At 40.3% G+C, this 27,831-nt stretch overlaps 1 protein-coding gene across 7 annotated transcripts; it reads left to right on the top strand.

Annotated features, from left to right (window-relative positions):
• Positions 1-1,518: 1,518 nt before the first annotated feature.
• On the top strand, positions 1,519-26,062 carry NAP1L1 (nucleosome assembly protein 1 like 1). Of its 7 annotated transcripts, none has more exons than XM_083699264.1 (15): positions 1,519-1,809; positions 10,878-10,916; positions 12,389-12,477; positions 13,096-13,198; positions 18,445-18,586; positions 18,782-18,862; positions 19,799-19,927; positions 20,884-20,955; positions 21,918-22,057; positions 23,867-24,012; positions 24,114-24,133; positions 24,498-24,620; positions 25,169-25,201; positions 25,341-25,391; positions 25,507-26,062. In XM_083699264.1, exons 2-15 carry the CDS (start codon positions 10,900-10,902, stop codon positions 25,540-25,542), a joined length of 1,182 nt encoding a protein of 393 aa, XP_083555390.1. In that variant the 5' UTR covers positions 1,519-1,809; positions 10,878-10,899; the 3' UTR covers positions 25,543-26,062. The 7 variants fall into 7 exon arrangements, with proteins under 7 accessions (XP_083555390.1, XP_083555391.1, XP_083555393.1 ...); XM_083699265.1 differs by having other exon boundaries at positions 1,531-1,809; positions 19,802-19,927; XM_083699267.1 differs by having other exon boundaries at positions 1,672-1,809; positions 13,144-13,198; positions 19,802-19,927.
• Positions 26,063-27,831: the final 1,769 nt, after the last annotated feature.

Consider the following 27,831-nt stretch of genomic DNA (forward strand, 5'->3'; position numbering starts at 1 on the left):
GAAGGTGCTCCTAGCCACTGACACCACTTGGGCCTCTAGTGATAAAGATGGATGCAGAAGGACCTTCATACTTCAGACCTGTTTCCTTAGCATAAGCCCATCGAGGATAGGCACTTTACCTGTCTCCTAAACACAGAAACCACTCACACACTGTGCCTCCATCTTACCAGGACTCAAACTTTGTTTATTGGCCCCCATCCATCACACCACTGCATCCTGGCATTGGTCCAGGGCTTGCACAGTCTCACCTGATTCAGATGTAATAGAGAAGTAGAGCTGAGTGTCATTGGCATACTGATGATTTCTCACCCAAAAACTCCTAACAAAAATTTTTTTTCCTTCCAGTAGCACCTTAAAGACCAACTAAGTTAGTTCTTGGTATGAGCTTTCGTGTGCATGCACACTTCTTCAGATACACATATCTGTATCTGTATCTTCAGAGTGTATCTTCAGAGTGTTATTTTTTTTTTGTTTTGACTATGGCAGACCAACACGGCTACCTATCTGTAACCAAAAACTCCTAATGAAGCTTCCACCAGATTTATAAAGCTGTTTAAAAGCATTGGCGATAAAATGGCGCCCTATAACCTTCACTTGCCCATCTCCATAATCCTCAGTTGTCCCAAGTCTCCAGCTTCCTCAAATGAGTCAATCCTTTGTCCCTTGCTGTCCCTTTGGCCTAGAACTCAGACCCAAAAGGACACCTGCGTTATTTCCTTGAAATCGCTCTCAAACCCCACTTTTTTGAGTGAAGCCTGGACAATTTATTTCACACTGACCCGTAATCAAGCTTAAGTACTGAAATAAACACATTTTATACTCCTGGCTCCATCTTCCTCTGCCACCTGTCCTGTATCAAACTGGAAACTCTTCGGGGCAGAGATCTGTCTTCTTACACTTTGTAATGCACCGTATTTGTGGATGGTAGCAATGATGATGGTGAACAGGTCAACATGGCAATACTGACCAAGTCAGCGCCAAAATGGGACAGAATGGAAAATGGGATCTCACACACACACACTATATATATATATATATATATATATATACACACACACACACACACACAGTACTGTGTACAGCGCCTGTGCTTGAGTGTGGCCCTTCCCACCACCTCTCTGTACACACGATGGCTGCAAGCGCACAGAAAAGACTCGGGCAGGATGTGCTTGAAGCGCTGCTCAGTCTGTGGCCAGGATCAGTCAGGCTGGCCGTCACGCAGGGCCGGAGGGAGCCACCCAAGGCGCGCCCCAAGCTCTCAGCTCTCCTTTTCCTTGCCAACTGCCCGCCAGCCCGGGCTCGCGGCGCTGCAATCCTCCCTCCCCTTTCACTCCCCCCCCAACTCCACGCACACGCTCCACACACCCAAGCGCGCTCGCGCTCTGTTGTTTGTCCCAGGGAACCCGGGACCACGTGGCCTTGCCTGTGGCGTGCCCAAGGCCTGGCTCGCGCCCGGGCCGAGGTGGTTGGCTGGGACTTTGGTTGGCGGGCTGATTGGCGGGCGAGAGAGAGAGAGAGAGAAAGAGAGGCGAGAGGAAAGAAGAGCCCGTTGCTTGTCGCTAGGCAGCAAGGCTCGCTGTTCCAAGGCGCGCGCACGCACGGGGTTGCCTGGAGACAGGGGCGCGCGGGAAGAGGAAGGGGAGGGGAAGGACAGGGGGGAGGAGGAGGAGGAGGAGGAGGAGGGGGGATGTTACGTGGTGACGTTAATTCTATATGAGCGCGAGCGGCGGGAGCTCGGGTCTTTTTACCGCCAGCCGCGCGGCGCTTCTCCCTCGCTCCTGAGTCACTGCGAGACCCGGCCTCGCGCAGGTAGGTAAGCGGGGCGCGTGGGCTCGGAGGGTGGGGGCCGCCTGTTACAATAGGAGGCGGTTGGTAGCGGGGGGGGTGAGGGAGGGGGAGCCTCTGCCCTGGCTTGGAGGGGATCTCGCGCTCTGCTCTGAGGCGGAGGGAGGGAGGGAGGGAGGGGGAGAAAATAGGGAGGGAGCAGAGGCGGCCCCCTTCTCTGGCGGCCCCTCCGCTGGCGGGGAACGTTCCCCCACCGTGGCCGTCCTCGATGGGGCGCCGTGGGGGGCAGTACGTGCGGGGAAAGGCCCGCCCGTCTCCGCTTCTCCCTCGGGGCGAGGCTGCGGTCAAGCGGGCCGCCCCGGGTTGGCCTAGTCTGGCCGGCTGAGCCACAGGCGAGCACGTGGGGACGAGACGGGGCTCTGGCTGGGCGGCCTCCCCGCCCGCCCGGGGCATGTTGAGGAGAAAGGAGCCGCGGCGCTGTGGTGCCGAAACGTAAATAAGGGTCGCGGCGACTGTGGCGGGTTGGGAGGGCGGAGGAGCGGGAGGGAAGCGGAGGGCCCGATGGGGAAGGGGAGGCACCGCGCCTGGGCAGGGCTTGGAGGGGGGGTGCTTATGGCGGGAAGGTTGAGAGTCCCTCCACGCTTCCTTCTGTTCGGAGGAGAGGCAAGACCGGCCAGAGCAGCTCCGGGAGGGCTGGGTGCTGCTCGAGGAAAGGCTCCCCCCCCCCGGCGGAGCCTGGCCGGGCTGCGTTCGCCAGGTAGTAAACAACCGCTGGCCTCTGTTTCCCGCATTTTGTGTGCCCTTCTTGTCGCTCTTGCCCGCAGGGTGAGTGCGTGTGAATAAAAATGGGCGTTTTGCTCTTTTTGAGGTGTCAACTAAGTGTAACAAATAACCGGCCGTTTCTGGCTCTGGGGGTAGTTGTGCTGCCTTTAAATTATTCCAAACGTCATTTATTAGGTGTGTTTTTTTTAAAGGTGCCACAAAACCCGAGGTTTTCTTTTTGTATGGTTAGTTTACAGTCGCCTGGGTGGGTTGCACTGAAGACGAGGGCACGGGGAATGACGCTGGGCGGAGGCAGGGAGGCTTACGGTCTTGAAGGTACTGCCCACTGCCGCCTTGGTTTTCAACTGGCAGATGGATCATCGCACGTGGGTTGCGTCTGATTCAAGGTGGGTCTCTTCTTGAAGCGGTGGATTACGGGTACCGAGAGACGTGCCTTGTAAAATATTAAAAGAAGGGTCCGTGTTGTGGGTCAGGTTAAAAGTGCGTCTGAAAAGGCAGCAAAAGACGGATTTGTCTCTGTAATGATAGGCTGGCTAAGTGGAAAAGCTTGTTGTGGAACGAAGACCTTCAAGACATGGCTGTTTTCTGTAGGCTTTGTTTAACATCCAGCAACAGCCTGTAGATGGTCAGATAAGTGCTGACAAGGCCTGACACTCGCTGGAGTTGGTGGCTTTTCTTAAATTGTAAATACCAAGCAAATCAGGCTTTAAAATTGGCTTGGATTTCAAACAGTAGGTTTCAAGGTTCATATTTACCTTGAAGATCTCATTGAACAATGGATGTTGAGTTTTTCACAAACAGGGATTTTAAAGATCAAAAGTGACCCTTCTAGGCTCCATGTTGTGTGTCTGACCTAATATTAAATTTTGTGTATGGATGCTAATGTCAATTTTTGTGGCCTTAGTATATTTGCTACAGCAGTATATGCAGTGTAAAAACATGCTATAGATTTGTTGGTAACTTCAAGCAAGTCACCAGTCTCTGCTTCAGTTACTCTTCTGTAAGTTGGGAATATTAAGGTGTTTGAGGGTGGATTCGCAGAATTGTAAAGCACTTTGTTCCCCATGTTATTCAGATATTCATAGCAGACAGTGATACAACATTCAGAATAACAAAGTCCCAGTTTAACAAATTCCCATTGTGTGTGTTTTAATAGAGGTCTAAAACTGGAATTCTTTTAGCAGTTAATTAGGAGCAAGCCCTGGTGAACTTGGTGGGACTTACTTCTGAGTAGACATATATAGGATTGTGCTGTTAGTGAATGCATTGTGGCTTAATTCCACATAGGTGTGCATAGGATTAACCATGCTTGGCTTGCATATCTCATAAGGCTCAAAATTGGAAGGGGTATACAATTGATATTACTTACCACTGTGTAGTTCAAATAAGAATTGCAAAAGTGACCCTTCAGGTGTTCCTGTGATTCAGGATTTAATAAACTATGATTTAATAAAGTAAATAATAAACATTCACGTGAGGGAGCTGAACAGGAGTTTTGGAGTTCTGCACAGACCTCCATTTTCTGTGTTCCCATGCATGTGTGCCATGAGGATGCAGGGCACTTGTGCATGGGGGGGGGGTCCCTGCATGTGCTTGTGGTCTGCTTTGAGGTTTCTATCTTACCTTGTCTCGGAAGGTTGCAAATGGCACCGTGCATGTGCCTTTAAATGAATGACAGTCCTAGTTTACCTTAGTACAGTGACTTCACCAGACTCATAGCATCAACAGAAGTGATACTTAATGAAACTTGTGTATCAGGGCCAATGCATGGAAGTTAGACTGCATTTTGGAATTATAGTACAGGGATGTAATAATTTTATCCAACCCAGTAGAGAAAAAAAGAAGGGGAGGAGTTTGGATTTGATATCCGGCTTTATCACTACCCGAAGGTGTCTCAAAGCGGCTAACAATCTCCTTTCCCTTCCTCCCCTGCAACAAACACTCTGTGAGGTGAGTGGGGCTGAGAGACTTCAGAGAAGTGTGACTAGCCCAAGGTCACCCAGCAGCTGCATGTGGAGGAGCAGAGACGCGAACCCGGTTCCCCAGATTACGAGTCTACCTCTCTTAACCACTACACCATACTGGCTCTAGTGCATCCCTATCTACTATAAAACTGCTTAATAGGGGTAAAAATTGTTGAAAGAAGGTGACACTAGGTAGACTAGCAGCAAACTAGTCAGAGAGAACTGGCCAACACTGAGACCAAAATACAGCCACACCTGCTATGAAGCTGTTCTGCCTTTAGTTCATATGACACTTCTATGTCCAAACTCTTTTATTTGTTCTTTAGCAGTTCTTTTTTGTTGACAAAGTAATTCCAGGTCTCTTTTTACCATCTTGAAAGCAGCACTTTTTACACTTCGATGACTAGTGTATGTATTTCTGCTAGTCTTTTTAACATACTGGTAGCACAGTACAATGTCACAGCTTGTTCTATTCACCAGTAAGGTCTCCTGATACAAGTTTGTTTTCATAGTTCAATTAAGTATAAAATTATTTCCTTTACAACTCAATCCTTCTCTATTGATTATATTGGCAAGAATTCTATTTTTACGTTGTAAGGATTGTGTGAGCTGTGACCAAAATGTTTGGGGAAAACAAGAAAACAAGTAACGAGGGGGCACTTAGATGCCTTTGTCTTTCAGTTCCCTTGAATACCAAGAAGGGAATATAATGTGTGAAAGTTGGAGGTGGAGGAATTAGGTGCATACTGCTCCTCAAGTTGTCCTTTGCCTTTGTCCACTTCTAGAGGCTATCCCTCTTTACATTGAAATGCCTGTTGGAACATTTAACCTACTGCATGTTGATTGAATGGATCTGAGAGGGTTCTAGTGTACTGTTCTTGAATATACTTTGTTACTTCTTAATGATTGGCAGCAGTCCCTTGTTCAGTTTGGAAGCTCTAGGAAATACAGTGGACGCTCAGGTTGCAAACGTGATCCATGCGGGAGGCACGTCCGCAGCGCCATGCCTGCGCATGCACGGGTTGCGATTCAGTGCTTCTGCGCATGTGCGACCGCCGAAACCTGGAAGTAACCCGTTCCGGTACTTCCAGGTTTTGGCGCGTCCGTAACCCCCCAAAAAACATGCTACCTGAAGCGTCTGTAACCCGAGGTATGACTGTAGTTCTTAACAGAGGTAGCAAACATAGTTGTCAGATATATGGACTGCAACTTGTAACATTCCCAGCTAGGATTGAACAACAGACTTGTTTGAATCCCACACTGAATCAGACTGATTTGTGCTGAATCAGGATAGGGTCAAGGCAGCTATAGAACATGTCAGGTAGACCCAAATTGATTTGTAGTGATATGTGCTGATCTAGAGCTCAAAACAGTCTCTCAAAACTCCAGATAGACTGCCTCCAAAGTTGTGCAATTATTGCAACATCATATAAGGAGAACATCCAAGTGAGGTAGGAGCGGGAGAGGAGCAGGACATTGCTCATTAAGGGTCAGAATCTCATCCAGCATTGTCTCTTAGGAGTTCTGACTCTTAGAAGTAGTTTGGTGGCATTTATGTTCTTTTTCCTGCACAGTACTCTACCTATCCTTAGGCTTATTCGTTTTCCATTCTTTCTTGATCAATCCTAGTCCCATACCTACACAATAACAAACATATTTGTCTTTGTCTTAGCTACTTAAGCTGTGTCACACACCCTTCCCATTTGGACCCTAGTTTTTTAAGGTTAGGTTTGCATTTTATTTAGATCGGTGTTCTGTTTTCTGTGTCTATTTGTGCTTTTGTGTTGGTAAGTCTTCAAAGTACATTGTGTGTAGTCGGTACACAAGGAGCACACATACAGTATAATAGCGCATACACCAGCATTTTAAATTTTTTTCAAAAAAGCAAACTTCAGAGATGGATAGCACAAAACCCCTAGAGGTACTAGTCTTAAATTTGGTAGGGTTGATCTCCTTTTGAGCAGCTATTCTATCTCCAGATTTCATGCACCTAGGTGAAAAAACAAAGTTATGGTCATTTTGATTTCCTGGTGCAAGTGAATTGGAATACAGTGGTAACTTGGGTTACGAACCGTCCTGCTTATGAATGCTTCAGGTTACGAACTCTGCAAACTCGGAGGTAGGTGTTCCGGGTTGCGAACTTTGCCCCTGGATACGAACGTAATCCGCTTCCGAGGCCTATGTAGGCAATATGCGCCTTGGGTTAAGAATGGACTTCCGGAACGAATTAAGTTCGTAACCTGAGGTACCACTGTACAAGTTTTGGATTTTAGGTAGTGTAGTATATGAGCTGTGTATTCTATGGGGCATCCACTGAAATAATTTTCTGTGTGAGATACTGTCATCTTAAAGGATGTAATGGCAGTAATAAAGTTTGGATCATTACTGATTTTTTTCTTAAAAGGACCTGTTAGTTACATCATAGAAATATTAATTTTCAGGGTGTTTTATCTTGAGGTCTGCATACTATTTGTATTTCTCAATAATACATATTTTAGTTGCTCACAGTACTGATGGTTTTTATTTTCACTTCATTGATGTATTTTTTCTTTACTAACTGGGAATATTAGTCTTGTTCATGCTAGGGTACAGCAACATGCAAATCTTATCTCTGGCATGTTGTAGTAATTTTCAGTATTTTTTTCATAAGTCTATCCAAGTACTGTACTATTTTATACATAAACTAGATATGAATCTAGTAGCATCAGCATGCTTGTAAATTGACCAGCTCATTCAGGTGGGACTTACCCTTCCTTTTGGTCCCCTGCAGACCCAATGTGCCCCCAAAACCTGCTCTGGATGTTGGATGACCCTCAAGAGCTCATGGGAGGACAGTAGAGGACTGTAGAGGGAGACCATCTTAACATGTACATAAAATATTTGGGGAAAAATATTCCAGATATTTTAAAGTCTCTTTTAGGAAATACATTTTATCCCCCCACCCCCATGGTTTCAGAAACTAATATTTCTATACCATTTAATGTTTAGATGTGTTCTTTAGTACATTTCGGTTGACATACCATCTTAGCAAATTGCCCTGTCAAATATGTACGTGTTTACTTTAAAAAGAGAAATTCATATGAAAAGAGTAGATAGAATTACATTTGAAGCAACTTTGGATCTGGCGATCCTTTGTGTTTAACCAAATATGCTGTCTTGCATTCGTCTTCATTTTCATTTCTTAAGCTGCCTTTAGACTTCAAACCATAAGGTATATATAACAATACTTTTTCTCCCTTCTGCCTAAGAGCATCTCAGATAAGATTTGCTTCAGAGCTAAAGAGAGGGTACCATGCTTATGTTAATTATCATTTTCTAGCAGATTGAAGCTAACAGCAATGACAAAGTATGATTGTTATTGTTTGAAATACATTAACTTCTGCAGATTGCTTTCTAAAGAATAAACTTGTTCCAGGAATAGTTTTATAGAAGGCCATCCAACTACAATGTTTTCACTAAGTAAGACAGCTACCTGTCACAAACTTGAAATTTACTCCCCATCCACCCAAGAGTTCAAAGAGGAAACGTACAGTCCTGTTGAAGGCTGTGAGGAGAATTTCAAGGGAGGGGAGGGGGAAAACACTGTTATGTCTTCCTTTACCCCAAGTCTTTGCAGACTTGAGCATTGTGCAGATTGATTTTACCCCCTAGAAAAATCTAGCCATGGTTTTGCACTTTAAAAATCTTATGTATATGTCATGGTTTTTTTTTTATTAAAAAAGGACATCCTGCATGCATGAAATATGCAGGAAGTGACAGGGCGTGACAGGGCTCATGCCTAACCCAACTTTTTGTTAGCAAGTGTTCATATTCTGACATTTCAGGATGAAACAGGCTGTTCATTTGGCTGAGAACCTGCTTCTACTGTATTACATCTATTTTCACTTATTCCATTAATATAAAGTGCTTTTGTAACTTAATTCCTCCTATCAATATTTTAGTTGTCCTCCAAGTTTAACTTAAGTGTATTTAACTGTGCTTAAGAAATGAGAGTTTGAACTTAGGTTTTGGTCTTTATAAGCAGCTGTTCTGATCATCATTGGTAAAGCCTGATGACACTACCAAGCAAGGCTTCAGAGTGAGCCCTGGCATTGTCAGCATGTCTTGCTACTTTGTGCCAGCAACTCTGGCAAGGCAGAAAACTGTTCTGGAATCTCTGTTGAAGGTCTCTTGAATATCACTGCTGCTTCTGTCCTAGTGCTGGGGTGAAAATACTTGATAGAAAATTCTGATAGAGAATTCCAATGAGAGATTAAATGACTTGCTCTGCAGTGCAGAAGGAATGAATGATGGAGAAACTGTAGTTCTGGAAGATTCGTGGATATTAGGGTTTTTAATGAGGGGCAGAATCATTTATTGAATACCACTGTTGAAAATGTGGTAAGGTCACATACTTGCGGATACATAGGTTTGTGAAGAATAAAGGAGAACTTTCAATAATTTCCACATTCTTTTAACCCCCAGCATGCAAGGCTCGGTTGTACATCATGAATCTACTTTTTCCCATCTCTTACTCTTCTTTTTTTATCCTTACATATTTTTATTTTTTAAAGAAAATGGAAGTTGCTAGTTGCAACTCATCTCTGGGATGCAATCATTGATCACATAGTGAAGACTCAGGCACTCTTGATAAATCCTATGCCGTGCCACTGTTGCTTCTATATTTGCACTCCAACCATAAGAACAGTTCCTCCTGTGCTCCAGGAGGCTCAGTTGAAGTTCTTCCATGGCCTTTGTTACTCCCATTTAAGATGCATCTGATGGCTTGGCTTGCAGAGCATCTACTCAAGAGTGAAGAGCAGTGTTAAAAATTCACCAAGCTCATTTTGCACCTGGCCATCGGCCACTTGCAACCACGTGAAGATGCCTGGGCTGACTGACATCTTCATCATCTGGAAGCCCATGCCTAGAGTTCATTGGATCTGGACTGTTTTAACACACTTCTGCCACATCCTGTAGAATTCTATCAATTCTAATTTATCTGCACAGTTGGAATAAATTTCAGGAACCAAAATGCTTTTTCTGTGCAGCTTGAGCAGGAGCAGTGAACAACGTTAGTTAAATGTTGTAGCTTACCTCCACCCCATTGCCCTGCTTATAGTTGTGAAGAATATCCCTATGTTATGAATGGTCTGTGTCACCATTCATTAAGGGGGAAAAAGATTATTCTGAGCATTGGAGTCCTGAAGTCAGCAATGTGCTGGGAGATTGGAACTTTTCCTTTTATCAGTGTGTTGCTTGTCTGCAAGGTTCTTTGAAGTCCAACTTCAGGACCTCAAAGCACCAAACATCAAATCACCTGTCATAATTTTTGGCACCACTTATTTTGGTCAACAGACCCAGAATGTTTCCACACTTCTGCTGTAAGAAAGCATTTTATCAAGTTGTAGATGGAAATTGCTGGCAGCCACTTCCTTAACAATACATTTTTCTTTTGCCAGCATAATCACAGGGATCCTGCAGTTATATCCATGCAGTTCACACCTGAATTTCTTAGAGTCACCATAATTTTTCTCATGCTGATAATGCACAATGCTGCAGTTTATCCCCAAAATGTATATATCCTGAGATGTAAGAAGAAAGACGCTAAGATTATGAAATCAAAATAGTATTTACACACAGTATTTAAAGTTGTGCTTCCAGATAACATGAAATACTGCCATATAAAAGGTTTTGTATCATGCAGAAACTTTCAAATCTTGTATCTTCATGTGCTGAATCTTAGGCCTGTGACACTGGGTACAGGATTATTTCATATGAGTATGAAAAGATGTGACCAAATAGGTGATATGGGTGAGAGGGGTTTGTGAAAAAAAGGAAATGGACATCAGAGAAGGAATTGAAATGGGACATGCCTCACATAGCCAAAAACGGCTGGAAATTGGAGACCTTAAAATAAATGGTGGCTGGTTGAGTGATCAGCCCTGGTGAGACCACTGTGTTAAGTCTTCCATGCAGAAGCCTTTTAAGTGGTCTCCCATCTAATGGCTGCAGTGGAAGAATTTGCCTTAAATTGTACTGTCTCTTGACTGACAAATAGTCCTGTAATTCAGAATGTGCACAAACCTAGCAATTTTAAAACCTTTTGTATATGTTTTTGGGGTGGGAATACAAAGTTTAGACACATTGGACTTCAGTAGTAGTAATGTCATACAATCATTAGCTTTTTCAAGCAGTCTCCGATGTTAGTTGTAATGTTAGAATATGAAATGATTGACAGTATGACAAAACTTCAGACTGAGTATCTCTTTCCCAAAGGCATTATAAAAGGGTCCTATCGTGTTTTATTATTTTATTGTTTAAGCTGCAACTTAATGTAAAATAATGTTTTCTGTTCTTTTCTAGGGGTTTTCTGAGGTCTGGGAAAATGGCAGACATTGACAAGTAAGCATGCTAAATTTTGGCTAATGCGTTCTATCTTTAAAAGGTTCTATTGTGTGAAATCTGCAGTTGTGTTCTTTCTTACAAGGGCATATATAGTTAGTAGCAAACAATGGTCTAGGTCTTCCAGTTGTTAATATAAATTTGTAAATTTATAGTCAATACTTTTTAATCCTAGACTTACGTAGTTCAGATAGACGTACATATCAGGTGGAAACTAGAGAACATTGCATGCCTTCAATCCTGTCACAGTGAGGACAGGGTGTCAGAACTCGATTCTAATGTGCATTTGGGATGTTATTACATGTCTTGTGTAGCTATTTGCAAGCAGGCTTGTGGTTTACCCAATAGACGTACATATCAGGTGCAAACTAGAGAACATTGCATGCCTTCAGTCCTGTCACAGTGAGGACAGGGTGTTTTCTCTTCAGTAAGGATAATAATGTTAAATCAGAAAGACAGTGTTGTCTTACCTCCTCCTGAAAATGTCAGTTACAGTTGCTTTTGATGCTAAAGGCAAGGTAGTGCAGAGTTGGGGAAAGATGCAAGTAGAAACATTTATGCAAGGAAGGTAGAACATCAATTAATTTTCAGTATGTCTATGTAGAACATGGGTTGCAAGTTGTGAATACAAATTTTACTTCATCCCCTCCCTCAATAAAGTTAAAAAATCAAAACAGTCAGCTTGGAGAAGTCTGATTCTAATAATCTTTTATCACTCTTGGAGGGTCTTATCAAACCTTTGTTCTGTTGCCCACCAGTTAAGCTGTGCTGTGGCTCTCAGTCCAGAAGTGTATTATTGTGGCTTATTATCAGGATGTGACCATTACAGAGTACAGTTATGCTCAATCTCCTGGTGCCAAAGGGTTTGACAAGTTATATCCTTCCTTCTACTTGTGATGGATCTCTGGTGTAAATAATATCTTAAAATACTTTTCACTAGATTTTTCTTTTTGCAAAAGGTCACATATTTTATCTGCTTTACACTGCACCTAACACCTTCCAATAACATACATGCAATTGCAAACTATCCAAAGGTTCTCTATATAGCTGGAGTAAGTGTGCATCTCTCCTCTTCCTCCAGTGATAATTGCTTTTTAAATCAAACTGGAGGGAAAGTTAGGATATTGCGGATGAGAAGAAATCATTGGCTATATCTGTCATGCACAGTGCCTCTTATGGATCATGAATATACACCTTAATAGAACAGTGTTTGTCTCTGATTATACTGGCTTTTTCCATGTTGCATGTGCTTTTGCAATAAGAGCCTTAAAAAGCTCAAGTCTCTGCCAACTTAGAGATAACATATGGGATGTGCATCAGAGAAATGGTTTGAAAGACACTAGCTTCTGGGCATTTTCTGAACTTTAATATGCTAAATTAAATCTGAATTGGTAACTTGCTATATGTACTCTCATACTACATTTTTTGGGTTAAAGCGATTCAAATTCCTGTTTTGACTTGGAATTTAATAGCAAAGAACAGGCTGAGCTGGACCAGCAAGATATGGAAGATGTTGAAGAGGTAGAAGAGGAAGAAACTGGAGAGGATGCTAACAGTAAAGGTAAGGGGAAAATGAGCCCAGGCAAAGGTATTCTTCTGTAGGCATAATGGAAGAAGTGCTTTTCTTGGCTCAGTCTGATACCTGCTGGTTAAATATTCACCTTCAGCAGATCTTGCCATTGAGAGGAAAAACAAATTGATTGTTTAGTGTAATGCTTACCTTAAATGCTTTAGGCAAAATTGTCCTTGTATTAAATGCTAGTGTGATTTTTGTTTCCCATCTCATAATCTAGCTTTTCCTGTGCATGCTTACTTGGAGGCAAGTATTGCTGCACAAGTAGTGTGTATAGGATTGCTGTCTTTATAAACATAGATATTTAGCATTTAATTTTGCGACTCTTGAGGTGTGTGTTAGACCTTATGCATCCTAATTATATGTGCTACCTCTTGGTTACTTAACATGGGAGGTAGACATTTTAAAATAGTTATCCTTCTGCTATTATATTAGATCTGTTCAGGCAGGTTTCTTTTGACGCTTGACTTCTAGATAATAAGTAATGCAAAATCTTGACATTTTATGTTATATCATTTGGTAAAATCTGAATTGCAAGCACTGGGCTAAAATTTCATAATGGGGGAGTATAATAGTGTTTTTTAAAACTTCTTTTGTTTTGTTAAGCACGCCAGCTGACTGTACAAATGATGCAGAATCCTCAAATTCTTGCAGCCCTTCAGGAAAGACTTGACGGTCTGGTTGGAACACCTACAGGATATATAGAGAGGTAGAGTGTTCTGCAGTTACATATATTAATTCCTCTTTGTTTGTTCTTACCTCTTTAATAGATAAAATTGTTTGCATTATGTTAAATGGTCATTGTTCTGCAATATTAAGTACGGAAGTATGACCTACAAGTTAGAAATAGTGATGTTGGAAGGTAGTCTAAAATCAGGACATAATAATCTGCTTGAGAGAGTAATAGTGACTGCTGCTTCAGAAAACTTAAGTAATTAAGGCTGCAGTTACACACACACACACACACACACACACACACACACACTGCTTGAGAATAAATCTAACTGAACTCAGTTGGCCATGGAAACAATTGCACTTTTAGTATTGAAGATCAGAATGTGGTATGCACAAAACATATCTGTTTTGTGGGTGTTGTATGTTTGAGCAGTCTATACAGGTATTTCATTTTTGAGACATATACAGAGTTTGTTTCTTTTGAAATTTGCAGAGCATATGTGTGCTCTCCATTTTGCACATTCTACCCCACTTGAGTAACTTCTGATTTATCTCAGGTTACACTGACTCCTTGTCAGTGTAATAAAATATAATAAAATGATAAAATTTTCTTGGTATGCATTTCGTAAGAGTGGGGATGGAAGATTGAAACCGATTGACCATACTGCTGAAAATTCGCAACTCATGTACTATTTCAGGCTTCAGGTATAAAAGTGAATGTTGTGCCAGTGTAATAGGCCCCAAGTCCACTGCTTTCCACACAATGGAGAGCCACAAGTGTTTGGTAGGTAGGTAGTACAAGTAGTAACAAGCCTCACAGTTGAGTGGGCAGTGATCTCCATCACTAGCATTTTGTGGGCTACTTCAGAAAAGTATTAATGTAGTACAACTACCTTCAGACCATCTGCAAGATTGAACTGATGGATGCTGGGTAGAATATACTGCTTTTAGGTTGGAAGAAAGAAACAAGTTTCAAATGATATGTCCTTTAGATAAATCCAAAATGTGAGAATTACTTTTAAAAAAGGAAAAAGCAGGTATGCATTTGAATAGAGCTTCAATAAAGTAAGTTTCTCACTTTTTGTGAAGACATCTGTACAAGTGTTGTCCCCAAGAAGCACCTGTATTCCCCCCATTTCTTTTCCTTTTCCTTTTTACATGCAAATGTCTATAATGATTCCCTGATAACTGTTTATCTGAATAAAAAATGTAATGGGAAGCTGCAATTTTGACCGCAGAATGAGGCATGTTTGGTTTGTTACCTCCAGGCTTTTTCTGTTCCAAAAAGCCTCTTAGGTGTCCCATCCTGAGGGTCCACATAAGCATTTTACTTCTATTCAAGCGTAGAAGTGGAATTCTGTAGGAAGGAAACAACTGGGCAATCAGTTTGGAGCAGAAATGGCAAGCAAGGAAAAGGTCAAGCACCCTAGAGCTGCTGCTCTGAATAAAAAAGTCCCCACCCCATCTAATCGCTGGCCACAATTGATCTCACATCTGCTATGAACTTGCTTTCTTTTCTCTCGTAGCATATTTAAGTAACCTGCAAGGTCCCTGATCCAAGATCAGCAAGTCCTTACTGAGTTTCATGCTGTGCTTTCACTGAGATACTATACCTTTTTGAGAGTTTTCAAAAAGCCAGCTCTTCATCACTTCAAGTACAGTAGCTCATCCCTAAAGCTTATATAGCATGTCAACTAAAGCATTTGAAGCAAAATAAATTAACAGGAGAACTGTGTTTGAGCTTTGTCTAATACTTGCACGTTTGCTTGATCTTAAAATGTTTTGTAGATGTCTTTTGCATTTCATACTTGATATCGCCTCTGAATATGAACTATAAGGGCAGGTTTGGACTACTTATCTATAGAATATGCAATGTATTCCTTGCCTAAATTGATACAAGAGAAGCTACTCTCTGTTACACAAACTGACAGATGGAGAATTGGGAGCCCTTATTTATTACTGTAACTTTTACTCCTTTGTCAATTTTTAGCTTGATCTAGTACACTGAAATATAGTCTCCCATATCATGCTAAAGAAATACTGTTCAGCTATATCATTTCCTGTTTGTAAGTAGACAGCTACTGTCCCTTGGCCAGCTGATATAACTGGCTGGTGCCCCATAATCCCTGACCATTTACCATACTGGCTAGGACTGGTGATAGCTGTAGTCCAAGCATCTGAGGGCACAGTGTTAACTACCCTTAGGCTGGCCCAACTGCTACTCAACTTGAGGCACCCACCTGTCAATCACCTGTTGTCATTAAGCCATCAGGTGACAGCATAAAATGAGCTCACTATCAGCGTTGATTAGCTTATTGGCACTGACAGTGAACCCCATTTGGTCCATTTACAGGCAGTGTTTGGATTCAAACCATGTCTGGAGAAGGACATTTCCCTCCACTGCAAACCTGTCTGTAAAGAGTCTACAGAGGACAAATGCCACTTACCTTTGATTTGTAGCAGTTTACTCATGCAAATAGGAGCTCTTGGTGGGTGTGCAAAAATGCAAAGGAGCAAGAAGTTCTCTATGTCATTATTTGTTGGTCTCTGTTTTTTCAACCCAACATAAATAAATTTTACTGAAGCCAAACAAAAACAGGTATTTTCATTTAAAAATTGTGGGGAAACACAGCTTCTGCTTTTAATACTCTTTACAAATATTTAAATGTTTTTCTCTTGACCATAAACTAAAGGTAACAAATATTGTGACCTCCAGGTGTTGTTGGCTGCAAATCATGTCTGATGAAAGTTAAAGTCCAGCAAAATCTGGGTGCTCCCCCTCCCTAAACCCATCCTATGACCAGCTGTGAGTTGCTGCTTTGGAATCCCTGTTATGAAAAAGGCTCTTCAGTAGTTTAATTACTCCACAGTTCCTCAGAAGCAAAAATGATTGGTATTGGATTTCTGGAAAAAGAGTATCGCATACACATTTAGATAAAAAATACCCATCAATACAGTCCTATTTTTGTATGATTTAATATGGAGCGGTTATTAAGAACCTGATTTCTTGTTATGTAAAGCAGATTTGTTGTATTTCCCCCCTTTTTGTGTGTGTTTACTAATTCCCCCTGCTTTTGTGATTGACCAGTATAGGCCACATTAGCCCAAACAGAGTAGGTAGCAAAGTTACCCAATTTTGAAAAAAGACACCGTAGAGTGTCCCATTGATTGCAGTGGTATTTTTTGGAGTGTTGCTGTACTTAAGAAGCATCCACTTGGGGTTCTCCCCCCACCCCCAAGGTTTCTGGAAGAATATTGCATACCCCTTTGTTAAATAGCCTTCACAGTAAACCTGGGTCTTGCTTCTGTAGCTTGTAAAATTGCTTTAGTAATGTGTTGCAATCTTTTTTTCTTTTCTGGTTTTGGTCGTGTTTCAGAACATTTTCACATTACCAAAAATAGGATAGGAATAACTGAAAGCAAAGATAATATTCAAACGCTAAGTTATATATGGTGATCAAATTTAGAAATAATTACTAGAATTTCAATTTCATAGACTTCTGAGCCAAATAATTGCCTATCTAAAATTCTCCACCCATTGACCACCTTGTCTCAGTAAGAACTGAAGCCCTCTCCTGAATGTCTGGTGTTGGGGATCCAGGAAGGTGGGTAGTGTCCTGAATCTGAATGAAGGCACATGTCCACTCACATTCATTACTGAAATGAAGTTATCTGAATGGGTTTCTGTAAGAGGTTGTAGTTTTGGCCTCAATATTGAAATATGCAACTTTCACACTATTTTTCAACTTGGTGTGAACAGATACAACAATATAAAATTAACCCTGAATTTTACTGACTTGCAGCTTTATTAGGTTTTGCTTGCAAATTCTACATGAAAGGTGTTGCCATGCTATTTATTACAAAGCATACCTAAGACTGACATAGCTTGTAATGTAAAGCAGTTGTGTGCTGGTGTATCAATCCTGGGGACCATGTAACACATTGTTTTTATCTAACTCTGACTACAGTAAACACTATATAAATAAATACTCGATAGAGCTTTGAATTTGGAGCTTCTGCTTACTAACTGTCCTTAAGTCCACCCAAGACTAACTTAAAATATGAAAGGGGGGGGAGAGAAAAGTAGGTGTATAATGTTAATATTTTGAGTGAAATATCAGTGCAGGAACTTCTATCACTATTGTTGCATGTGTGTGTGTGTGTGTGTGTGTGTGTGCGCATGTATGTATAGATGTTCTTTTTAAACAAGTCTCATCTATTCAAGAAATGGCAAGTTTTGTCCTAAGCATTGGTGCTGCAGGGTTTAAGCAACTGGCTATTGGACATGCTTGGTGAGACAGCAGTATTGGGGAAGTTAAGGAACTTACCATGCTGTACTTCTCCCATGTCTTCTGCTTGTATATGACGAGGTGCCAGAGGCATGCTTAAGTCTTGACTGGTGATCTTTGGAAAGTTGACATGTGCAAAGCACACCTGAAATTGCTTAATCAGTGTAAGGCTAGGGGGCATGAGGAGTCGGGTAAAGGTGGCCCAGGCTGGACTCCATCCAGGATACGTCAGTATCTGGGATTGACCCTGTTAAATTGTTAACCTTGTCACGAATTAAAATTACCAGCTCAGAATACTGTAATAGATCTTTGTTGTCTGTGCCTAGTTGTTGCCAGAATAATACACTTTTACTTCAGTATGTGCTGAATTATTAAAGAAAACAATAGGTTCTTAGAATCCAGAGAATTCCAAAATTCTCTCAATGTTCAGCACTTGGCCGAATCCTTTATCCTAAAATCAGCTGACCTGAGCAGCATTTTTAATGTGTTTACTCAACTTTTCAGTTGTTAGTGTCATGTCACTTTAACTTTTGAACTGCATGGAGTGCACCTAATATACTACTTGCAAAGAAGTCACAGATAGTTGTTTAATCTGTCTTTTCAGGTGCTAAATTAAGTTATTCAAAAATTCAACATATATACACCTTGAATTCTGAAATTTCAGTTGATAATTGATATTAAGAATTGTGTTCAAATTGAACAATATTTTCCACAAAGAAATATGGTCTGAAACACTTAAGGGAGGGGCGATTATGGGGTTTATCTTGTTCTGTATGTAGATGATTCATAATTGATATTCTGTATGTTAATATCCATAAAACCTTCAAAAATAAAAATCACTCTTGTGTTAATATCACAATTTTGCTCTGCTGTTGCTCTTGGAAATAAAAGTTAACAGCATAATCCAACCTTTTAAAGGAAACTTTATTAGGAGAATGAATCCACATGATTGTCATTGATGTAACAATGCAGTATTATTTTCCTCCCTCAGCTTGCCTAAAGTAGTTAAGAGACGTGTAAATGCACTCAAGAATCTTCAAGTTAAATGTGCACAGATAGAAGCAAAGTTCTATGAAGAAGTTCATGAATTGGAAAGGAAATATGCTGCTCTTTATCAGCCCTTGTTTGACAAGGTAATCTTTATACTTTTACCTCTAGGGATGAGAGTTTAATTCTGCAGAGTCAAATGGGACCAAATTCCCACTGGTTCAGTAATTCTGTAACCTTTTATTTGCAAAAAAATAATAATACTTGTTCGTTGCTTTTGTTGGGTATTGGGTCAAACTAAATTCTGGTAACCTGAATAAACAAGCACTTTACTCTTCCAGAGGAGTGAAATCATCAATGCAGTTTATGAACCTACTGAAGAAGAATGTGAATGGAAAACAGATGTTGAAGAAGAAATTTCAGTGAGTACTTAAATATGATTGTGGGTGGGATTAATTGTGTATTCGTGCTTTACAAGTTTGAAGTACTGTAGACTTATTCTAGTAGTAAATGCAGACAAATCATTCAATTTATAACTCTGTAAATTGTTTGCCCCCTTGATGGTTAGTAAACATTTTGATTGGGTTGATGTTGTTTTGTATTGGATTGATATAGCAGCCCACCAATAAACATTTCCTGTGTGTCTTATAACAATTAAACACAGTGACCCCGTTCTCATGTGGCTCTAAGATAAGACATGGCTTAGTGCAAACATGTGGATTTCCAAAGAGCAGATTGCAGCTGCTGCACTCTTCCCTGGTCCTCCTGCTGCCAAGATGTCTGAAACGCTTAATGTGCTATGTGAACCAGGATTCATGGTTTGCCTCCTCCAGAGAAACCATGTGCTTGTAATCAAATTTTGTTTGGGGGTTTATAACTCATGGTTTGTCTGGGATGAGACAAACAAAGAGCCTCTGTTCAGACAGCACATCGTACCATGGTTTACCTCACACCAGTACAGTAGTAGAAAGACCAGTGGAGAGCGCATTCACACTAAGCCATGATTAGGCTTACTATTATATGCATACTGAACCAATATATAAAAAAGTAATTTAAACAAGACAGCCAAAAATCTTCCTGTACAGATGCAGCATAAAAACAGCATAAAACATTTTACAACTCATATTTAAAAGAGTTAAAATGTTCTGATATCCTATGTGTGCCTTGAGAGGTTCTGTGTAGCTTTAAATAGTAAGATGCCTGTCTTACATAAATATTGGAGTATACAGCCACTAATCGGATAGTATTTGACTGAAGGTTTTTTTCCTGTTTGTTGTGGTTACTAGTATAACACTAGATTTCTTGGTTAGTGTGCAGTACTCAAATTTTAGAAAGAGTAACTTCTTAATTTTAACAAGGAGGAAATGAAAGAGAAAGCCAAGCTTGAAGAAGAGAAAAAAGATGAAGAAAAAGATGACCCTAAAGGAATTCCTGAATTTTGGCTGACTGTGTTCAAGAATGTTGACTTACTCAGTGATATGGTTCAGGTAAAAGAATGACTTAATTTCTTGCAATTTTGCTCATAAGCTAAGGGTTGCATCCACTGTTTTCTTGCTTAGAGTGGACCCACTGAAAATTATGGGCATGACTTTCCCAGGTTCACTGATTTAAGTGGGTCCACTTAGAGTAGAATTTAGTTCCAGACTCTAAGGAGCCTGGTTTTTTTCTGGAATTCAGCTTTAGTTTCTAGTAATCCAGTCATCCATTTTTTCTGAGAAACATTCAGAAAGAATAGATAATTTGTCTTTATGAACTTAAAATTCTACACCATAAGAACATAACATAGTTGTCTTAGATCAATCTACAGTGGAATCTCGTCCAATATTTTGTTCCTAAGTGTTTCAGCAGTGCCTTTTGGGAAACCCATATGTTAGGGGGTGAAGGGTGCAGCCATTTAAAGTTGGTCCCTAGTATCTCATATTTGGTGGCATACTGCCTCAGAACATGGATGACCCAGTTAATTTCATGGACATCAAGTGCTAATCTAAAAACTTTTTAAACTAGTGGTCCTGGTTACATGCTGTGGCAGTGGATTCCTCTTAAGTTTCTGAACTTTCTACCACCTATCTTGAATGTCAGCTGTCATTGCTCTCACATGAGTCTACATTAGAAGCTGTCATAAGGGCTAAAAGTAACATGTCATACAACAAAAACTCTGATTCTTGAAAAGCTGGATACCTCACTCAATATCACATTCCACATTTGCATCAAATTGCAAAGTACATACAGCCTGGGCATGTGGTATGCTTTTTCATTTCGCAGAAGCTTGTGTTTTATGAGAGTACTTGTTCGATGGTTGCCACTACCTGGAGAACTAGCTTTGATTGAAATACGGATTTATGAATCAAATGCTCACCCCAGATTATTTGTATTTGCTTCCTTTTGCTATGTTACACTGCTTTTTCTTCTTGTAGCTACATGATAATTGTCATGTTTTTTGTAGGAACATGATGAACCAATTCTGAAACACTTGAAAGATATTAAAGTGAAGTTTTCAGAGGCTGGGCAGCCTATGGTAAGTTCTTGATGAGAGTGCATTGAATATTGAGATACATAAACTATGCTTCTGTTCAGTACTGTTCAGTAATCAACTGCAACACTTGAAAATTTTGCAATCCATTCTATGCTTGTAGGAGTCATAAACTTTATGGTCCACATGACTTGTTAGCTGAAAATAAGGGTTGAGTTGCATATGTAGGATTTTGATACTTAATCATGCAAAGACTTATCTCTGATTTGCAGCTCTGAATGTGTGGACTGGCTCCATTTGAAAAGGATATATTATGAATGGATATGTGAAGATTCCATAAGAACTTTATAAAGATTTGTGTTTTCAGTTGGGTATTGCTAAATGAGAGCTTTACTGAAAATGGGATCCCACCAGTATAAGTTCCCTGAAAAAATGGGAAACACAAATGAATGCCATACAGAAAATGAAATGTACATTTACGTGTTTTTTTGCAAAATTGAAGTATAACAGTTTTGTTATACTTTTGAAGTATAACAAAACCTTGGGTAGACCTACTTTCCCCAACTTGATACCCTCCTGATGTTTTAGACTCTTAACCCAGCCAACTCCCTGCTGGCCGAGACTGATGGAAGTTACAGTCATAGAATCATAGAGTTGGAAAGAACCCTGAAAATTCTCTAGTCCAGCCCCCTGTAGTTCAGGAATATGCCGCCGTCCCTTACGGGGACTGAACCTGCAACCTTGGCATTATCAGCACCACACTCTGACCAACTTAGCCATTCAGCTGATGTGTCCAAAACATCTGGAGGACATTGAAGGTGTAGAAGGCTGCTCTATCCAGTGTATCCATTTCAGCAAGAAATAGAACTTAAGCAGCACTGTTTGCTGCTTCATTTTACTAAAGTAATTCCATTGTTTTGACATATTGGATAGCTGACCTGCGGTGCTTAATGATGCATCATTCACTTCTTTCTAACACAGTCTTTCTATATTTATTTTTTAAAAAGACTTTCACATTAGAGTTCCACTTTGAACCCAATGAATATTTCACAAATGACGTGGTGACAAAAACATACAGAATGAGGTCAGAACCTGATGATTCTGATCCTTTCTCCTTCGATGGACCAGAAATTATGGGTTGCACAGGGTAAGTGTGACGTTCTCTTAAAATAAGTGGTTGAAAGTCTTCCATAACACGAGACTGGCCCAGTTTGCATGTAGTTCTAAGCCAAACTCTTCGCAGGCTCCTCAAAAGGAGGTAGCAGCCCAGTCATTTTGCTACTATGCTGAGCCAAGCTGTGGTTTTGCTTAACATCCTGTTCAAATTCACATTCATAGTTTAGCTCTCTCCAGGCAAACCAAGAGCTATAACCAAAGTTTACCTGCTTGGTTTACCGGCACGTCTGCAAATGAGGACAAAATCTGTAATATATTGTAAGAATATATACAAGTAAACTATGACAATCCAGTAAATTAAAAAAGTGAGGCAAAGAAAAACAGAGTAACATAAATTCCACTAATAGCAGCTGCTATTAAGTTCTCAAGTAAAAGAAGAGTTTTTTTAGCTGTCAACCTAAAGGCTAGCAAGTACGTGTCTGACAAATAAACAGAGTTTTAATAGGCAATGTTCTATCACATTAAAAGAACTTTCACTTGTTGTTACCCACCTTGCACCTGAAGGTGGGGGCACCCAAATCGGGGCCTCTGTTGAAGTCAGTATGGGTGTTTATGAATGTGTGCCTGCTTATGTCACAATGTAAATTTGCTTTAGTACAATAGATCATATTTTAATGGACACAAAATGTTTTAACTTGTGAGTGATATACCCCTTACTCTAAAGAGAGAGAGATAAGATAGATATAAATTATATGTGCATGCTCTACACCCAGCAATCGCAGTGCAGAAAATTACAAACATTTAAACCTGGTACAAACCATTTAAATTCATAGATATTTCCTGACTCTTAATCATGACCAAAGTCCAGCCCATATTTAAGGCATTGCAATATTCACTATTACATTTTCATTAGCAATTTTATCTCTCCTAACCTCTAGGAACATTAATGCCTTGCCTATATGCTGAATTCCTTGTGTAATATGCATGCTGGAAAGGTTGCTGGGGTTTAGCTTGAGATTGCTCACTTTTTGATTTAGGACCTTGTGCATTGCTTTGAAGTCAGGTTCTTCTGATCCTGGTATTTGAACCAGAGTTATGAACCTAGTTTCTGGTAGTTGAATGGTGCTTGTTATCCTGCCTGTGGACGATCATCACGAGTGCCTAGATACTAATCCACCCAGCTTTGACATGCCAACCTAAAGACAAAACTAACTTGTATTGCAACATGTTCAAAGGAAGTTACTTAAAAACATCTGTATGTTTAAAGATGGTTACTTAAAAACATCCAGACCTTCTCTGCATAGGCAGAAGAATTCCCCCCCACCCCCAGCATGTTCAGCATTACTTGAAGTAAATAGTGGCAGAGTTTCAAAGTGATGGTAACACCTTTGATACTACCGTGCTGCCTACAATACACTTGAGAGGCTTTATGGAGAAGATTCAAATGGGGGTTTAAGGCAAGGGATCAGGACAGCCTATTGGCGAACTGAATGTCCTGGAACAATGGGGACCCTGTAGCCTTTCAGCTTAGATGTATTGTAGGTGGGTTATGTGTTGAAATACTGTATGATGAGAGAACTCATTTTCAAAAATTCAATAAATATTAATACTGTTAAGAGGGAAAGAAAAATGTAATTGATTCATTTAATTCAGGTGTTACTTTCTTCCTCATACTAGACAGCTCTGGGGAAAATAGCATAAGAACAGGCCTGACACTGGCTTGTTATTCATAGGATTGAATTGGACTCCTGCCCCACAAGTACTTAACTGCCAGTGTTCTAAACCACCTGAAATACTTATATAAGGATACCCTTGATTTATTAATTTAATTTTCTCATAGGTGCCAAATAGATTGGAAAAAGGGAAAAAATGTTACTTTGAAAACTATCAAAAAGAAACAGAAGCACAAGGGGCGTGGAACAGTTAGAACAGTGACGAAAACAGTTTCCAACGATTCTTTCTTCAATTTTTTCAGTCCTCCTGAAGGTAAAGAATTTCTGGTGGTTTTTTTTATTACAGTAAAATCTGAATATTGTAGATTTTTAAATATAAGTATAATCCTATATCTTACTACTTTTCCTTTGCAGTTCCTGAAAGTGGAGACTTGGTAAGTCCCTCTAGTTTAATTTTCTAAGAAATATAACTTGGAGAATATTTAAGATAAAAGCAGTAGCAAGAGATAAATTTTAGGCTTCTTTAAGATAATTTGAAGTGATTTAAGTAATATTTCAAGTTTTCAGACCCAAATTAAATGTGTTATTTTTGGTGACTGAAATTGAGAATTCAGCACTCAGTTGGGGCACAAATAAATATTTATTTATTTTTTTGGAGATAATGAATTAAATTTGCAATCTGTTATAAATAATTGGGGAGAATATGGCTTTAGACAAATTTTGTGTCATAGAATGGTATCATCCCCCCCCCCCCCAAATGCAAAGTCATAGAGCTTTGAATTCATATTACCTGTGCAGGATGATGATGCTGAAGCAATTCTGGCAGCTGATTTTGAAATTGGTCACTTTCTACGGGAGCGCATAGTTCCACGATCAGTATTGTATTTCACAGGAGAAGCCATTGAGGATGACGATGATGATGTAAGTGGTGCTTGTTTTCAGCTGTGCCAAAATTACCTTGGAACAGTAGCTGTACCCCAGGGCTTAAATGGAGCTATAACTTACCACACAGACTTCATTAATTATAATAGAATTAGACATAGATGAAAGTGCATGTTATGTTACGGTGCTAGATTGTACGGTTACCCATAGGGCTGAATTTCAGGCTGGTGCTTTATGTTCTTCATGCAAGAGCTTGTTTTTAGAACATATAAAGTACAAATTGGGATACAATCAGAATGAGTCCCCCCCCCCCAAAGCAGGCACAACAATTAGATGTCAAAGCAATTTGGGTTTAGATTGCAGATTTCATTTTCATGCTAAGGTTTAAGTGTGTAGAATTGTGCGATTAATTGGGTTTTTGCTAAAAGTTCCCATGCTTTGCAAAGTCCTCCTGTGCAATGTAAATTAACATTGTATGTCTGGAAATACCTGCAACTCAAAAGCTCTAATTTGCAGAGTAATGTCCTTAAAGCTATTGTACTACTGTCCTCTTACCTTAATTTTTGTCTCCCTCCTTCTCCCCCCAGTATGACGAAGAGGGTGAGGAGGCCGATGATGAGGTGAGTTTCATGGTGGCTTAACTGGTTTCAGTAGTTAAAACGTAGCACAAAGGTGCTTACAAATCCTGGAATGTCAGACTCTCAGCTTTGCTCTTTATGACACCAAGTGCGCATTCAATGTATGTCCTGTATATTTCAGGAAGGGGAAGAAGAAGCGGATGAGGAAAATGATCCAGATTATGACCCCAAGGTAAGTAATTGATGCATATGATCTTTGTAAATCATTTTCCTCCAATAAAGTTATCAAAGTCCTGTAGCACAGCTGTGGTCTTCACACTGATGTTGATGTGTTTTTTCTTCAACAGAAGGATCAAAACCCAGCAGAATGCAAGCAGCAGTGAAACAGTGTGTATGTGGCCTTGAGGATTATCTGCACTGTAATAGCCTAAATACAACTATTAGTTACTTACAGCCTTATGTTTTGTATCTTGGTAGAATTAAGTAAACAATTTGTTAAAACAAACTGACAGAACCAGTTTAAAATGTAGGTTCCTTGTACCTAGCATTTTAATAGTACTTTTCTGCCAAAATGTAGAATGCAGTAAATCCCTAAATCATGAATAGTTAATTCATTGCTATATATAGTTTGGTTCTTGTGAAGTCTGTTGTCATGTAGCTATTAGACTGCAGCTGTGAAGATACCAGAACTGTTGACGGAGACCAATCTTTGCCTCCTTTCCTGAAGAACCAACCAAATCTGTCAATTTCCATCAAGACCACATTGGACGTTCATAACTGTCTGCTTGTTTATGCTCTAGGTTTTTGTATTTTGTGATGGTGACCTTCAGAAAAAAAAAACTAGAGACATCATATTAAGGTTGTTTACCACTGGGGTGTGAATAAACCTAGTATTTTCAGAAATTAGTTGTGTGCCTGTGTACATTGAAAAAAAATATCTTACCAGTATATCACTGTAGGATGTTTTTGCTGAACAGGACCAGCCTCTGAGGGTTATGTGCACAAGCACCATTGAAATGCCTTCAGGGTTGTACTCCTGCACAAGTTTGTTTCAGTAGGCTTGCATAAACTATCTCAAAGGACTTTTGCACTACAACTGTAGCACTTTCCTGCCTAGAAACTTTGAAGATCCATTAATAATATAACTTTTTAACTGCCTTATCCCTTTAAAAGTAGGACAGGAGAACCTCTGACCATCCATATGTTTTTGGACTCCTATCCTAACCAGCATGATCAGTGGTCAAGAATGATGGGAATCGTAGTTGAACATCTGGAAGGCTATAGGTTCCCCATTCCTGGTTTGTTTAAATAAGGTTATAGGATTAGGTACTTCTCTGACATGTTTCACAGAGAGTAGGCATCTTCAATTACTCCTTTAACATGGTCTTTACTTGTAGCTGAATTGAGATTCATCCTATCTAAATCTCCAGTGTGCTCCAGACAACAAAAAAGAATAAATTTTATACGTCCAGTTTTGAGTTAAGCTGGTGATTGTCTGACAAACTTCTCGGCTGCAAACTACTAACCAATCTTTATCAGAACATCCACCTGGAAGGTTGGCCAATTTAGGTATGCCATTTGCTTTTTCCTTCACTACTTCCTTATATTCCATCTGGATATGCGTTGGGGAGAAGTAAACTATCATACCCAAAGAAATAAACATTCAGTCAGCTTGAAACTTTCCCAACTTTACAATTTGTCCAGGACTACTACTTTTTTTAGAAGTAGTGTGTCAAAACTATTCAGACTCAGGATAATTGGGCAAACTCAGAGATGCAGAGTTTTGGTGAATGCTCTGAGGCTGTTGATGCCCTACTTTCTATTGTAATTCTAGTGCCACCTGAAAAGATGCTTCTGAAAGATGGAAAAACCCTTTTGCCTGGCACTTGATACACTATGAGGAACCACGGTCAGGAGAAACTGAATAGGAGTCCTAAGCCTTACAACAGAATTCTTTCTGCAAAACAAGGATATATTTAGGCAGGGCCAGCCCACCTATGAGGCAAGATGAAGCAACTGCTTCAGGCAGCAGGGTCCACAGGGGCAGCAGATCCTGATATTAAACTTTCTTCCCACCCCCCCCACCTTCCTGATGTAGATCTTTACTCACCCCTTCTTCCCTGGCAGGGAGGGAGCCACCATTTTGCAGTTTGCCTCAGGTGCCAAAATGTCTTGGGCCAGCCCTGTCTTTAGTACATAGCAGGTTTTTTCACACCAATACCACAATTGCCAGAACAGCAAGTTATATTTCACCACTTAAGGTACAAGTGTATTTTCATACTACATATATTACCCCCACACTGCTGAATATATATATTTTCCTGATTATTGGGAGGCCTACTCTTAATACAAGAATTCCAGAAATAGACCTTGGGCTCCCAAGAAGAAATGCAGCATAAAGAACTGTGGGTGCAGGAGCCAAACTCTTAAAAGCATGAAAATCCCTACAAAAAGCTCCCAACTATTGCCCTTCATTGGGGGTGGGGTGGGGAGTATGTGTGAAGCAAACAAGCATGGGGGGGCGGGATTCCGCAAAGGTTCTGTACAGTTTGTATGCGGAAAAGATTGAAACATTGCTTATTCAATGGCAGTAGCTTCACTGTTTAGATGAGTTTTAGATTCTTATTAGAGAGCATATTGATCCTGTGTCAAAGCAGATTCAGTGGAAGAAA

The sequence above is a fragment of the Podarcis gaigeae genome (assembly GCF_964106915.1).
Source record: "Podarcis gaigeae genome assembly, chromosome: 10".
In the NCBI taxonomy this organism is placed as follows: Eukaryota; Metazoa; Chordata; class Lepidosauria; order Squamata; family Lacertidae; genus Podarcis; species Podarcis gaigeae.

Coding starts and splice junctions, on each gene's coding strand:
- NAP1L1 (XM_083699264.1), top strand. Junction 20,956..21,917: donor CAGAGGCTGGGCAGCCTATG/GTAAGTTCTTGA, acceptor TTTTTTAAAAAG/ACTTTCACATTAGAGTTCCA. Junction 24,013..24,113: donor TTTTTTCAGTCCTCCTGAAG/GTAAAGAATTTC, acceptor TTTCCTTTGCAG/TTCCTGAAAGTGGAGACTTG.